The following is a 16,345-nucleotide window of genomic DNA, read 5'->3' as shown; positions in this document are numbered from 1 at the left end:
TATTCATTGAGTGTAGTGTCTGCTTTCTGATGAGGGGGAACTTTTTAAATCTACCTTTTAATCAAGAGGGAAGCATAGTCTGAAAGCCAGGCTTCACTAATTGAAGTCATTGTCAAAGTACTGTTACCAAATGTTCAAACATGAATATTCTTTTATGTTCCCGTGGCAGTAAGATGTGTAAGCCTATCTTAGGGTTGTGACCTGCTGAGTTGGGTGGAGAAGTTTACCTCTCACTTGAGTAAATGAACAACAGATTATTTTGTACTTTGATAAGATGAAACATGTTATGCTGTGAATGTGATGAACCAAAATGTGATGTTCTGAAAATCCTGTTTAATGTAGACCATGCTTTTCATGTGTGACTGCAATGGTAGTCTGCTTTAGGATGGGATGAGGACAAGCAGCTTTTTCCAGAGAGTGGTGAATCTATGGAATACTCTACCCAGGGAAGCAGTAGAGGCCACCTCATTAAGTATTTTTAAGACACAGTTAGATAGATTTTTGCAATTGGGGTTACGAGGAAAAGGCAGGTAGGTGAAGTTGAATCCTTGGCTAGATCAGCCATGACTTGGAAGCAAATAGACCAGTGGTCCCCAACCTTCGGGCCGCGGACTGATACATTGCAAAGAATGCAGTGGTGCAGCGGTAGTCGGAGCGCACCCAACACACCTTTAAGAAAAAAAGCTGAAATAAACAAGCTAATTAATTAGGTGCCTCTGATCTGGGCGGACATTTACATGCTGGGCGGCACCTAATTAATTAACTTGTTTATTTCTGCTTTTTTCTTAAAGATCTGCTGGGTGCGTTTTGACTACCGCTGCACCGCTGCATTCTTTGCAGCAATGTATTGGTCCGTGGCTTGGAGGTTGGGGACCACTGAAATAGACCCATCGAGCCTGATTAGCCATTTCGGCAAAGCAGGCTTGACAGACCAATTTCGTATGTCCTTTTAATATTAGCAAGGAATGAATTAGGAATTGAGTGTAGTTCTTATTTTATCATTGCTTTGCAAGAGTTGTGCACATGTGTATCTTCATTGAAATAGAGCAAGTTTACTAAGCCAAGATAAGTGGTTTTGTAGCTGAACTTTTAAGAAATTGTCTTGATTGAGGTATTATTTTATTGACTTGCTTAGGATATGCAGAAATGAGTTGTTATAGCACAATTTATAATTATTGAAGTGTTGGCTATTTCATTTATAGATTGACAAAGAAGAGGTTTCTCTTCGTCGTGTCATTGGAGCAAAGAAGGATCAGTACTTTCTGGACAAGAAAATGGTGACGTAAGTTTCTAAATTTTTTTACATTTCAGCTTTTAGAGAAAGCTACTAACGAAATAGCATAACACTTTTATGTTGTTATTTGCACATCCAGAAGGTAACCATAATTTTCTAAGTATGTTGTCAGATACTGGTAAATAGAGTATGTTAATATTGCTACACTATTATGCCAGTGGATTGAACTAATAATTCAAAGAAAGAGAATTTGGATTTTGATTTGATTAATATTATTTCAGTTCAAAGTACGTCAGTAAAATTACTTATGGTTCAAGTGACCATGAAGGTATTAGATTGATGGGAAAGTCCCAACTGACGTATGTCTTGGGGAAGCAAATTTGGCACTCTTACTTGTTCAGTCCCACTCCAATGTAGTTGTTTCTTAACTGTTCTGTGAGATTGCCCAGAGCAAAGTGGCACGTGATTAAAAACTTTGTTGGCATGTGGCATGCAGTGCCACTGCTCAATTCTTTAACCCCACCTGTAATAAAAAAAATACATATATTGATTATCTTTGGTGTAAAATGAAGCAATAAACAATTTTTACAACCTAAAGACAGTGAGTGTTTTCACAGGGAACATCCTGTGCCACCTTGGCTTCGGCTGAACAGTTGCAAGAAAAGAGTTCAGAGTATATTTATTAAAGAACATGTATGTCACTATATACAACCCTGAGATTCATTTTCTTCTGGGCATAGTTAATAAATCCGTGATAGAACAATAACCACAATAGAATCAATGCAATACTGCACCAACTTGCGTATTCAACCAGTGTGGAAAAAAAACAACAGATTTTTTTCTTTTCTATTATGTATGGCATTGTATTGCCACTGCAAAATTACCAAATTTCACAACATATGCCAGTGATATTAAACCTGATTCTGATTCATTTACAGTCAATCAAAAGAACATGGCAGTGTACCCTGTCTGATTTCCTCTGTTAATAACTATTAGAAAGTAATACATAGTTTTATAGTACTGTAGTAGTATTGGTAGTGTTCTAATTTGTTCTGCATTTAATTTTAATACATAATTTATTACTAGTTAAAATTTTAGTTTTTTTAATACCTTTTTAACTATTTCCATAAAACTAGCTAATTGGGGCAGCCACTTAGTTGGGCTAACATGTACTGGTTCCAATGTGTCTTAATCAACCAGAATCCACTGAATTATTGAGTGAGGATATATTATTTTCTGGATCTTTTCATCTGGAATTGTTGATGAGACATCAGTTGCCTTGACCTCAACACTTCTTGCTCCTCCTCGAACTCTACCTCTGAACGCATTGCCCTCTACACTAGTCCCAACCTTACCATCAAACACGCAGACAAAGGGGGTGCTGTTGTGTGGCACACTGACCTCTACTTTGCTGAGGCTAGACAGCTACTCTCAGACACTTCCTCATACCTACTCCTTGAGGAGGACCACACCATCAGAAAACTTTCTCTGACGTCATCACTGGCTTCATCCACTTTGGAGAACCCCTATCCCTGCCACCAAACTTATAGTTCCCTTACACCACCCACACTGCTTGCTTCTACCTCTTACCCAAGATCCACAAACTGGACTGTCCGGATAGGCCTATTGTCTCTGCCTGCTCCTGCCCTACTGAACTCATATCCTCGTACTTTGATTCCATTCTATCCCCTTTGGTTGAGTGCTTTCCCACCTACATCCACGACAATTCTCATGCCCTCGATCTCCTCAGTAACTTTCAATTCCCTAGCCCTGACTGCCTCATCTTCACCATTGATGTTCAGTCCCTGTATGCTTCTGCCCCCCACCCCCCATCAAGTAACCCTTAAAGATGTCAGCTTTTTTTCTTGATGAAAAAAACAACCAATCCCTGTCTTCCATCTGGCAGAACTGGTCATTTCCCAGAGCAATTTTTCCAAGGACTCTTATTTTCTCCAAACTTGAGGGGTAGTCATGGGCATTTGCATGAGCCCCAGCTATGTCTGACTCTTCATTAGCAATGTAGAACAGTCTATGTTCGAAGCCTTCCCTATTTGTACTCCCCAACTCTTCCTCCTCTACATTGACAACTGCTTCATCCACCCATGCTGAGCTTGTCAACTTTGCCTCTAACCTCCATCCTGCCCTTAAATTCTCTATCTCTGACTCCTCCCTCCCCTTTTTCAATCTCTTTGTCTCCATCTCTGAAGATAAACTGTCAACCAACATCTTTTATAAACCTACTGATTCCCATGGTTATTTCAACAATGCCCTTTCTTACCCTATCTCCTGTAAAATGCTATTCCTCTTCCCCCCGTTTCTTCACATTCACTGCATCTGTTCCCAGGATGCAGCTTTCTATTCCAGGATAGGTTCCCTCCCTGTACTATTGTTGCTGCCCTCACCTGCATCTCCTCCATTTTCTGCTCAACCCATTTTCCAACCACCTTAATAGTGATAAGAGTCCTTCTTGTCCTTACCTACCACCCCATCAGCCTCCACATCCAACACATTTGCCTCTGCAGCTTTCGCCATCTCCAAATGGATTTGACCACTAAATGTATCCTTACCTCCCCCCGCCCTCCCAATTCTGCTTTTCACAGGGATCACTCCCTTTGCAATTCCCTTCTCTATTCATTCCTCCCCATTAATTGCCCACCCAGCCATTATCCCTGCAAACGGCTTAAGTTCTACTCCTGCTTGTACACTTCCTTCCTCGCCTCCATTCAGGGCCCCAAGCAGTCCTTCCAGGTGAGGCAACACTTCACCTGTGAATTTTCTGGGGTCGGCTATTGTGTCTGGTGATCCCAATGCTGCCTCCTCCATTGGTGAGACCCGTCGTAAATTGGGGCACTATTTGTAGAAAACTTCTGCACCATCTGCCATAAGCGGGACTTCACGGTGCCCAAGCATTTTAATTTCAATTCCCTTTCCTGTTCTGACATGTCGATCCATGGCCTCTTGTGCCAAGATCAGGCCACCCTCAGGGTGGAGGAGCTTCACCTTATAGTTTGTCTGGATACCCTCCGACTAGATGGCTTGAATATTGATTTCTCCTTCCGGTAAACAAGTTCCCCTTTCCTCCCGCCCCCCCCCCCCCCCCCCCCCATTCCCCACTCTGACCTTTTACTTCATCTCACCTGCTTATTACTTCCCCCTGGACCCCCTCCTCCTTTCCTTTCTCCTCTGGTTCAATCTTCTCTCCCTCAGATTCTTTCTTTTCCAGCCCTTGACCTTTCCACCCACCTGGCTTCACCCATCACCTTCCAGCTAACCTCTTTTCCCTTTTCTCATCTTTCTATTCTGGCATCTTCCCTTTCTCAGTCCTGAGGAAGAATCTCGGCCTAAAGTGTTGACTGTTTACTCTTTTTCATGAATGCTGCTTGACCTGAGTTCCTGCAGCATTTCCACCATCTGCAAACTATGTTGTGTTTACTATTAAATGTGTTATTTAGGCTAGTAACTGCACACAAGATGTGCCGCTTCAGCTGGCTCATACAGATGTGGCTGGAATCTTAAACTTAACATCATACTTTAATCCTGGTTTTGTTTAAATAGGAAAAACGATGTGATGAATCTTCTGGAGAGTGCTGGGTTTTCCAGAAGCAATCCTTACTATATTGTCAAACAAGGAAAGGTAATAGAATTTAGAAATGCAAATTGTTTTTCCTGACTTAAAATGTTTCTAATGACTTTCCAATAATACATTTAAGATTTATTGTTCAATCTAACAATTTAACTTTATCTTTTGGTAAATTTGAAGAGTTGAAAGATACTTATTAGTAACACATTAAACTATCAGCAATGGGACTAAAATTTAAGGTCCACAATCCCTTATCCGAAATTCTGAAATCCAAAAACCGAAGTTTTTTTCATGGAGCGTGGAGCGTGTTGTAACAAGGCTTGTTTGGCGCGCCAATAGCTGACGTCACTTGGGTGTGACGTGGCAGCTCTAGCAGAGGCCGCCAGACGTCAGTTGTGGCTCAGCACTCGTACTGGTTACACGTGCACTTGCTGTTCGCTGATATTTTGGTTCACTGTTGATTTTGTGTTTAATTTCACTGTGAAAATGTCAGAAAAAGCTGCAGATACCCCTATGGGTAACAATGAGAAAAAGAGAAGCATCTATCATTATTAATAACACAGAAAGTGGAGTTATTGCAGAAGCTTGATCGTAGTGTGTCTGTGCGGCGTCTTACTGAAGAATATGGTGTTCGAACTACCACTATATATGATTTAAAGAAACAAAGACAAGTTACTGAAGTTTTATAGTGACGGTGATGAACATAAACTAATGAAAAATTATGGCAGTTACTCAGTTCAAGTGAGATTGCTTAGACATAAACCTATGTTAATGAGACAGATGACACTTGAAGAAGTCTTTAAATAAAAACGCTTTCTGTCGTAGTGCTGCTTCATAACCTGAAAATCCTGTTCCTGGCCCATTAGGTACCTGTAGAGTATTTAGCTTTGTTTGCCAGATGTAATGCAACTTAACTAGAGGTACCTGTAGATATTTAGCTTAGTTTGAACCTGTATATGTCCTAGAGTAGTTAGGTTCTACATTTATTCCAATAAGTCATTTACCATGTGTTTGATTCGGTTTGTTTGAAGCTGTATATTTTTATGTTTTATTGAATGTTTTTGTTGGAAATAAAATGTACCAGTGTATATAATTACCCCACTATTTCATTTATCAGTATATTACTCTACAAATAAACTGTAATAGTATTTGTAAAAGAGCGTGGATCGGGAAAACCCTGAAGTTCTCTCTCCAGCACTCGTTGTTTGAGCATGTACAGACTTTTTTTTCTCGTCATTATTCCCTAAACAATATAGCATAACAACTAATTGCATAGCATTTGCATTGTATTAGGTAGTATAATTAATCTAGAGATGATTTAAAGTATATGGGAGGATGTGCATAGGTCCTGAGCTCCCCCGGGTCCTAAAGTTCACCCACACTGAGACAGGTTAATTATCAATATAATTATCAATTTTCTGAAATCCAAAATATTCTGAATTCCGAAATGCAACTGGCCCCAAGGATTTCGGATAAGGGATTGTGGACCTGTAGTTAGAATGTGAAGGCTTAACATTTTTTTAAGAAAGTTGAACTAGGCCTTAATTTTGTAACTATTTCTTTCTGGATTTCATTTTTACCTTAGACACAGACAACTAGACAATAAGCACTGCATTTGTACCATTTAAAAATATTTTGTATTTGGAATTACGTGGGCATTAAGTGAAGTCACATCATAGTAGATATTTTAAGTCTCGCCACCAAATTAAATTGGACCAAATATAGAGCTAAGTCAATTTGGTTTAGTGTGGTATGAGTTCTTGATCATCCTCAGTGAGGTTCATTTTCATTTGTTTGTAGTCTAAAGAGAGATGCAGTGAGTCATGAAAAGAAGTGTTATACATGTTTTGTTGGAGACATTAAAAAATAATGGATAGTGCCATTTCCTTGGGTTCATTTAATCCTGCCAGGGTTAATATGGTGAATGCACTGTTCTCAAAGCATTAAGTTCATTACTCTTGAGACTTTGGCTGCTGTGATTTTCACTAGAACAAGAAAGGGGCAATTGTTTAGTGTGTTAGGTCCCCCTGTCATGTGCAAACTAAAATAGAGGTGACTAATAGAAAACTCAGTGTTTTTGAACTGATTGTGAGCTATGCAAGCTAACATTAACATCACTGGTAGAAAAGGTGCAGAGATCCAGGCAATGTAAGTTTTAAATTATCATGGGTGCTGTATTGCAGATTTTGGCCTTCTTAGTCACTGTCCCACCTATTCCCTAGACGTCCCTGTAGCGGTTGTTGATGCCCCAGAGGGCTTGTATTTCTATGATCCAAAAACCAAGCTGCAAAAGAATACTGTTTGGTGTCTACGCTTTGCTATTTCTGTTCAAATGAAACCTGTCAATTAAAACAGTTTTGCTGCTGGATTGTCTGTCTGATATTGCACTCCTAATGAAACAAATTTGAAGCCTGGAATATCAAATAGTATTCCGGAAGCAACAATAAAGTTGAGAGAGATTTGTTGATGGATTTGGTACTTAGTGGTCTGGATCTGCAGGGTATGCAGGAAATGAACATCTTTTCTGGCTTATCTTCATGATTCATTCCACTTACCTACCTCGGACAGATAAACCATCTATAAGCATTGTTTAGTAAGTGTGAATGCAATTTGACTTTGGAGCTTTTGTCCACATGAAAATAATGTCAGAATGCAAAAAAAGACCAAACACACTGACAGTTGTGATTTTAAATTGGAGAGGACCATGATGTCTTAGCAATTCGTATCCGACATTTTAAAGAAAATCTAACCCTGGTGTGTGTGTGTGTGTACCCACACACACACACACCTGTTGAAATTTACCCTTCACTCTGCTGCTTGTAATATTTGCCTTACGATTTGTATTATGATTGCAGTATTTTAAACAGTAACTGTTGATGGTAAGTAAAAACGATTGTTTTATATTAAAGTGTTAGTTCATTAAAGCAAAAATTGGGAGTGTCATTGAATGCCAGATCTCTCAGATGTAGACCCCCATATGTCCCTTCTTTCATCAAGCTTATGTATTTAAATTTGCTGATTTTTGTATCTTAGAATTTTTTGTTTGGACGGAAGAAAGTTGAAGTGGAAGAGTGTGTATTAACTACACTAATTTAAAATTTCTAAGCAGAAAGCACTGATTTGGAAATGAAGAAAATTGATAGATCTAGTGCTTTAAAATGGTTCTTTCACTAAATCTAGATTATTGTTTAATAGCCCAATGACACTGTAACATTCCAACATTCCATCCTCCTATGATTTGCCACAGAATATCTACTAGAGGGTGCAACGTAAAATGTTTTGTCACAAATGCAAAACATTTGTGCTTGTTACTAAAAGGATAATTTGAAAGTATCTTGAGGGAGAAGGGTAGGGCAGAAATCAATTTTATCTGCCTGTAATTTTAAGGCAGCCTTTCGTATTTGCATTAGCTTCATATTGTAAATCAATTATTCTTTTTAGGTTGGTAAGGTAGAACATGCTGACATAGTCACTGTATGAATCATATTTGTTTTGTTTTGCTCACTGTGAATTCAACATGAATCACCAACTTTAGGTCTAGGAGCTGATTGACTTAATTACTGTGTGCATTGTTGCAGCATTTTCTGAACGGAATGTATATTTGCAAATCATATTTTCAAATCTAAAACAAAATTATAAAAATAAATCCTTTAAATATTGCACTTTTATAGCTTTGGAGAGCCTATTTGACATGCACATGATTATATTTAAAAGGATATTAAATTGAAAGTACACATTACAAAATTTTTATTTGTGGGATTGGGTGTATTACATTACATCGTGTTTACTTTCAAGTCATCTGCCCATTTTACATCCTGTCCACCACCACCATCCCGTTTGATTGTTTTTTCCTGTTACTGAGGGATTTATCTCCTTTAGTCAGTGGGCTTGTTTGTTCAATGTCTCATCTCCCCCAGGTGTTGCCATTTTCTGAGTGGGGGAAATCTGTACTGCTTTTTGTGCAGTTCAGGATTCAATGTTGTGTGGTCCTGAAGTCCTTGCAGCCCGAGTAATCAGTATATAGTATTTTTTGAAGTGATACTTTGAAAATGGCTTTGGAGCTTGTTGCAGTCTTTCAAAGGTTCAAAGGTCCAATTTAATGTCAGAGAAATGTATACAATATGCATCCTGAAATGCTTTTGCTTCGCAACCATCCATGAAAACAGAGAAGTGCCCCAAAGAATGAACAACAGTTAAACATCAGAACCCCAAAGTCCCCCCCCCCACAGCTTCCCCCTCTCGCGCATAAGCGGCAGCGAGCAACAATCGCCCCTCTGTAAATATTTCAGTATATACTGAGAAGTATTTTCCATTGATATTGTAGACAAGTATTTTCTGGGCTATCTTCGCAATGCATTTTGTGAGCTTTTTGTATTTGTTTGGATTAGATTAATCAAATGGCAACAGCACCAGACTCTCAACGACTGAAACTTTTGAGGGAAGTTGCTGGTACAAGAGTGTACGATGAACGTAAAGAGGAGAGCATCAATCTTATGAAAGAAACTGGTGAGCAAACTTAGACTATGCTTTTACATATTACTTCAATCTTCGTCTTAAAAAATAAAAATGTAGATTAGGTTCTCAGTGGAGCTCTTCTGTTTTTGTTCATTGCCATTTGAATTATTTTGCATTCTTTGAAGTTGGAGCATCAAAAGGCAGAGGAGGCTTTTTGGTTCATTATGTATCAATCAACTATGAATGAGATGCAGTTAGTTACGATTTATTCCCTCAATAGGATGGTAATTGAAAAGGGAAACTAGGGAGTCATCAGGGTGTCACATCTGCTTTGATCTTCTCACTATTAACGATGGTCTCAGAATGTTTGAAGATGCTGGCGACCTATGTCTTATGGCCCCTTGGTGCCTTCTGATTGACTGCTGATGTTTTATACTTGCTAACTGTGACCTTAGAGAAGCAAACTGAAACTTGGATTAGTTTGATGCATGATCATTATGGGGAAAATCTATGAATTTTGCAATTGCCATTTTCCCAAAAAAAAAAGCTTGGTTCAAAGATGCAAATATGTTAGGTGGTGCAATACTGTAGGTAAACTATGGACTTGGAAGTTTTGATCTATCTTTAGTACGTAGGCTTTAAAACTTGCTGCAGTGGTCTTGTGAAAAGTATTTTGGTGGCATCAGCTTGTTTTTTTTTTATTGGTGTTGGTTCAGAATATGGAACAGGTTTTTGATACTGGTACAATTGCCTTTTGGAAGTTTGCTGTCCAGTTTGGAGGTTAGACCATATGAAAACACCTAATTCTGCTCCTATGTCTTACGGACATAGGAGCAGATTTAGGCCATTTGACCCATCACGTCTGTTCTACCATTTCATCATGGCTGATATATTTCCCTCTCAACTCCATTCTCCTGCTTTCTCCCTGTAATCTTTCACACACTGATTAATCAAGAAACTATCAACCTTCACCTTAAATACACCCAATGACTTGGCCTGCACAACTACCTGTGGCAATGAATTCCACATACTCACCGCCTTCTGGCTAAAGAAATTCCTTCTCATCTCCATTCCAAAGTAATGTCCCAGTATTACAGGGGTTCCCAACCTGGTGTCCACATACCCCTCGGTATGAGGTCCCTGCTCTATTCTGAGACTGTTCCCTCTAGTCATAGTCTCCCCGGATTAGGAAACTCTCTCAGAGAATGATTTTCTAATGATCAGTTTCTGTGTGCTTTGCAGAGGGTAAAAGAGAGAAGATTAATGAATTGTTGAAATACATTGAGGAGCGTCTGCATACACTAGAAGATGAAAAGGAAGAGTTGGCACAGTATCAAAAATGGGATAAAATGAGAAGAGCACTGGAATATACTATTTACAATCAGGAACTAAATGAGACTCGTGCCAAACTTGATGAGGTAAGAAGGAGCTGGGCATTTTGTGTAACTTCACTTCTTTTCTCTGGAAAGTTTCATTGCATCATTATTTCTGTGTGTACTGAATAGTGTAATGTTGACTTGAAAAAACAGATTGGGGGGAAAAGTATCTCAAATTTCATGCTATTGGTATCAAGCTAGCTTTTCTTGTATATTTTGCTGTGAATTTCAGCTTTCCTGGCATTTATTCTTAATTAGTTCCATCTCAGTAGAGTTCAGTTTCTTTATAATTTTTAATGTACTAAATGAAAGGTTGTATATTTAGTTTGAAATTTATTATGACTATTAAATTTCTTGATAATACTAAGAATATATTTGGTTAAGTCAATAAAACTTTTAAAACTTATCTCTTCTATCTGGATGATTAGAATAGAACTTTTGTCTTTCTGCAGCTTTCTGCAAAACGAGAGACCAGTGGTGAGAAGTCAAGGCAGCTGCGTGATGCACAGCAAGAAGCTAGAGATAAAATGGAGGTAATATTTTTCTTGCAGGTCTGTGAATTTCGGTTGTTGGAGTATAATTGGCAAGTGTACTGGTGGATTACATAGATTTTAAAAAATTATTTCAGGATTTCTCAGTGAAAATTGTTAAGCTGTAACCAAATTTATGTTAACTAAAACATTCCCAACTTGACCTGAATTTCAGAAAGGATTTTTGAATGTTTGCCTTTTGACTTGCATATTTGCTTTCACTTAGATTGTGGTTAATGTTTAAGACATCTTGATATTCAGAAGTCCAGCTTTAACTGCACGCATTTGATAAGATTTTAAAAGCTACTTCATTTACTTAAATGCAAAAAAAAAGTTGAATTCTTAGTCCATTGACTTGTGTCCAACCAATTGAAAGTTATTTCGGATTTTCTTTCTCCCCTTCTTTGCTTATGCTATGGTGTGCCATCCAACTGATCTTGTGCTAAGCAGAATGCTGTTTGTCTTGCCAATTGTATTTGAACTAAACATGGCTTTTCCAAAAACAAGGATATTGAGAGGGCAGCACGTGAACTGAGAGCAAAGATCTCATCAATGAAGGAAGAGAAAGAGCAACTAACTCATGAACGACAAGAACAGATTAAACAGAGGACCAAGCTCGAGCTGAGGGCAAAGGATTTGCAGGATGAAATGGCTGGGAACAGCGAGCAAAGGGTAAGAAAATAAGTACAATTAGGTTCACTACTGAATGAATTGGGTGGATTTTTGGAGGGGTCGTGAGGAGAGGAAAGTGGATCACAGAATAGCCGGACTATTGCAGGGATAGGAGATTCCACGTGGTAATTTGAAATCTGAAATGGGGTCCTTAAAATCAGACTATCCAGCTGCAAAACCCTGCTCCTCTTGTCATCTGTTCAACTATTACAACTCTATATTTTAAGGAATGGGATATGGCATTGCAATTTTTTTTCTTAATTGGATTCAGAGAGAGAAATACAGGAGTGCTTTCTTACATTGTACGTTCAGTGCACTTGAAAGATAAAAAGGAAAAGGAATTTAGTTTTAGTAAAATTTGAGTTAAAATATCGACCTGAGTAAATACTGTGAAGGTGTATTGCAAAGAAAAGCAAGAGTATACTACCTTAAAAAGAGTGAAACTACCTTCAAAAAACTAGGTAATGATAGAGATCTAGAAGATTATAAAGATAGCAGGAAGGAGTTTAAGAATGAAATTAGGAGAGCCAGAAGGGGCCATGAGAAGGGTTTGGCGAGCAGGATTAAAGGAAACCCCATGGCATTCTGCAAGTATGTGAAGAGCATGAGGATAAGACATGAAAGAATAGGACCAATCAAGTGTGACAGTGGAAAAGTACCAGAGGAGATAGCAGAGGTACTTAATGAATACTTTGCTTCAGTATTCACGACTGAAAAGGATCTTGGCGATTGTAGGGATGACTTACAGCAGATTGAAAAGCTTGAGCATATAAACATTAAGAAAGAGGATGTGCTGGAGCTTTTGGAAAGCATCAAGTTGGATTAAGTCTCTGGGACCGAACAAGATGTACCTCAGGCTACTGTGGGAGGCAGGGGAGGAGATTGTTGAGCCTCTGGCAATGATCTTTGCATCATCAATGGGGACGGGGGAATTTCCAGAGGATTGGAGGGTTGCGGATGTTGTTCCCTTATTCAAGAAAGGGAGTAGAGATAGCCCAGGAAATTATAGACCAGTGAGTCTTACTTCAGTGGTTGGTAAGTTGATGGAGAAGATCCTGAGAGGCAGGATTTATGAACATTTGGAGAGGCATAATATGATTAGGAATTGTCAGCTTTGCTTTGTCACAGGTAGGTCGTACCTTACGAGCCTGATTGAATTTTTTTTGAGGATGTGACTAAACACATTGATGAAGGTAGATGCAGTGTATATGGATTTCAGCAAGGCATTTGACAAGATACCCCATGCAAGGCTTATTGAGAAAGTGAGGAGGCGTGTGATCCAAGGGGACGTTGCTTTGTGGATCCAGAACTGGCTCGCCCTCAGAAGGCAAAGAGTGGTTGTGGATGAGTCATATTCTGCATGGAGATCGGTGACCAGTGGTGTGCCTCAGAGATCCCCTTCTCTTCGTGATTTTTATAAGTGACCTGGATGAGGAAGTGGAGGGGTGGGTTAGTAAATTTGCCGATTTGCTGGTTGTAGGTGTTGTGGATAGCGTGGAAGGCTGTTAGAGGTTACAGCGGGACATCGATAGGATGCAAAACTGGGCTGAGAAGTGCAGGTGGAGTTCATTTTGGTAGGTCAAATATGATGGCAGAATATAGTATTAATGAGAAGACTCTTGGCAGTGTGGAGGATCAGAGGGATCTTGGGGTCCGAGTCCATAGGACACTCAAAGTTGCTGCGCTGGTTGACTCTGTGGTTAAGAAAGCATATCGTGCATTGGCCTTCATTAACCGTGGAATTGAGTTTAAGAGCCCAGAGGTAATGTTACAGTTATATACAGTGGCATGCAAAAGTTTGGGCACCCCTGGTCAAAATTTCTGTTACTGTGAATAGTTAGTGAGTAGAAGTCATAAAGTTAAAGATGAAGCATTCTTTTCAACATTTTAAGCAAAATTTGTGTATTATTTTTGTTTTGTACAATTTTAGAGTGACGAAAAGGAAAGGAGCACCATGCAAAAGTTTGGGCACCCCAAGAGATTTGAGCTCTCAGATAGAACTTTTACCAAGTTTTCAGACCTTAATTAGCTTGTTAGGGCTATGGCTTGTTCACAGTCATCGTTAGGAAAGGCCAGGTGATGCAAATTTCAAAAATTTACAAATACCCTGACTCCTCAAACCTTGTCCCAACAATCAGCAGCCATGGGCTCCTCTAAGCAGCTGCCTAGCACTCTGAAAATTAAAATAAATGATGCCCACAAAGCAGGAGAAGGCTGTAAGAAGATAGCAAAGTGTTTTCAGGTAGCCGTTTCCTCAGTTCGTAATGTAATTAAGAAACGGCAGTTAACAGGAATGGCGGAGGTCAAGTTGAGGTCTGGAAGACCAAGAAAACTTTCCGAGAGAACTGCTCGTAGGATTGCGGGAAAGGTAAATCAAAACCTCTGTTTGACTGCAAAAGAGCTTCAGGAAGATTTATCAGACTCTGGAGTGGTGCTGCACTGTTCTACTATGCAGCGTGTATATATTGTATCTACCTGCACAAATATGGAAAAGTCAATCAGAAGAAAACCTTTCCTGCGTCCTCCCCACAAAATTCAGCCTCAGAAGTTTGCAAAGGAACATCTAAACAAGCCTGATACATTTTGGAAACAAGTCCTGTGGATTGATGAAGTTAAAATAGAACTTTTTGGCCGCAATGAGCAAAGGTATGTTTGGAGAAAAAAGGGTGCAGAATTTCATGAAAAGAACATCTCTGCAGCTGTTAAGCACGGGGGTGGATCGATCATGCTTCGGGTGTTGCAGCCAGTGGCACGGGGAACATTTCACTGGTAGAGGGAAGAATGAATTCAATTAAATACCAGCAAATTCTGGAAGCAAACATCACACCATCTGTAAAGAAAAAGCTGTAGATGAAAAGAGGGATGGCTTCTACCACAGGATAATGATCCTAAACACACCTCAGGGTGCCCAAACTTCTGCTTCGGGCCTTTTTCCGTTTTTGTTATCTTGAAACTGTAAACGATGGAAATAAAAAAGTAATCTTGCTTAAAGTATTAAAGAGATGTGTCATCTTTAACTTTATGCCTTTTGGAAATCAGGTCATCTTTTACTCGCTTAGCTATTCACAGTAACTGAAGTTTTGACCGGGTGCCTAAACTTTCGCATGCCACTGTAGGACCCTGGTCAGACCCCACTTGGAGTACTGTGCTCAGTTCTAGCCACCAGGATGGGCGTGGAAACTATAGAAATGGTTCAGAGGATACTTAAAAGGATATTGCCTGGATTGGAGAGCATGCATTATCCCAGGGCTAAAGTGGCTAAAACAAGAAGGCACAGTTTTAAGGTGCTTAGAAGTAGGTACAGAGGAGATGTCAGGGGTAAGTCTTTTACGCAGAGAGTGGTGAATGCATGGAATAGGCTGCTAGCGATGGTGATGGAGGCAGAAACGATAGGATCTTTTAAGAGACTCCTGGATAGGTACATGGAGCTTAGAAAAATAGAGGGCTATGGGTAACCCTAGTTGATTTCTAAAGCACATGTTCGGCACAACATTGTGGGCTGAAGGGCCTGTATTGTGCTGTAGGTTTTCTATATTTCTAAATAATATTGCATTCAATTATTGTTTTCAGATAGGAACTGGATAAGTATTTGAAAATAACAAATATACTGGACTGTGGGGAGAGGGAAGTGTAGGATAAGTATAATTACGATATAGGATGGACTGGGTTGCTCTACAAAGCACATGTGCAGAGTTCAGCTGCCTGGCTGCTTTGTGAATTAATTATTCTGTGAAGCTTTGTGAGAATTCTCTATTTATGTAATCTTTAACCAGTAGAATTGGTTTTAGACTATGTTCTTTGTTTCAAAAGCTAGGATCTTGAGAGGGTGGCTTGAAGTGTGTGCTTGAGAATTTTTCTGATAATTTGCATTTATACAAGCACCTTTTTAAGGGTAACACAAGAGATTCTGCAGATGTTGGAAATCCAGAGCAGCACACAAAATGCTGGAGGAACACAGCAGCTCAGGAAGCATCAATGGAAATGAATACTGTTGACTTTTTGGAGCAATTCCCTATGTCAGGACTGGAAAGGAGGGGAGGGGAGGGGAAGGGGGAAGAAGTTGGCAGGTGATAGGTCAAGCCCGGTGGGTGGAGGAGGAGCTGAAATAAGAAAGTAGGAGGTGATAGGTGGAAAAGGCAACGGGCTGGAGAAGAACGAATATCATAGGTTAGGAGAGTGGACCACACAAGAAAGGGAAGGAGGGCTGGCACCAGAAGGAAGTGATAGGCAGGTGAGAAGAGACAAGAGGCTAGAGTGGGGAATAGAAGAAGGAAGGGGATGAGAAAAAAAATTACTGGAAGGAAAAATCAATGTTCAGGCCATCAGGTTGGAGGCCACCTGGACAGAATATGAGGTGTTGCTTCGCCATCCTGAGAGTGGCCACATTAGGACAGAAGAGGAGGTCAAGGGGGAACATTCCTGAACTAGAATGGAGATCGGAATTAATACGGTTGGCTATCGGGAAATTCCGCTTTTTGCGGATGGAGTGGAGATCCTT

At 39.7% G+C, this 16,345-nt stretch overlaps 1 protein-coding gene across 1 annotated transcript in view; it reads left to right on the top strand.

Moving 5' to 3' along the window:
* Positions 1-16,345, top strand: part of smc3 (structural maintenance of chromosomes 3) — a 122,443-nt gene that overhangs the window by 16,735 nt on the left and 89,363 nt on the right. Inside the window, exons 6-11 of the mRNA XM_072239840.1 lie at positions 1,203-1,282; positions 4,790-4,868; positions 9,203-9,320; positions 10,512-10,687; positions 11,098-11,178; positions 11,683-11,847. Of these exons, the coding sequence (XP_072095941.1) occupies positions 1,203-1,282; positions 4,790-4,868; positions 9,203-9,320; positions 10,512-10,687; positions 11,098-11,178; positions 11,683-11,847 (699 nt within the window). The remainder of the gene's footprint in view (positions 1-1,202; positions 1,283-4,789; positions 4,869-9,202; positions 9,321-10,511; positions 10,688-11,097; positions 11,179-11,682; positions 11,848-16,345) is intronic.

The sequence above is a fragment of the Mobula birostris genome, chromosome 21 (assembly GCF_030028105.1).
Source record: "Mobula birostris isolate sMobBir1 chromosome 21, sMobBir1.hap1, whole genome shotgun sequence".
Classification (NCBI taxonomy): domain Eukaryota; kingdom Metazoa; phylum Chordata; class Chondrichthyes; order Myliobatiformes; family Myliobatidae; genus Mobula; species Mobula birostris.
This window is presented reverse-complemented; position numbering and strand designations above follow the sequence as displayed.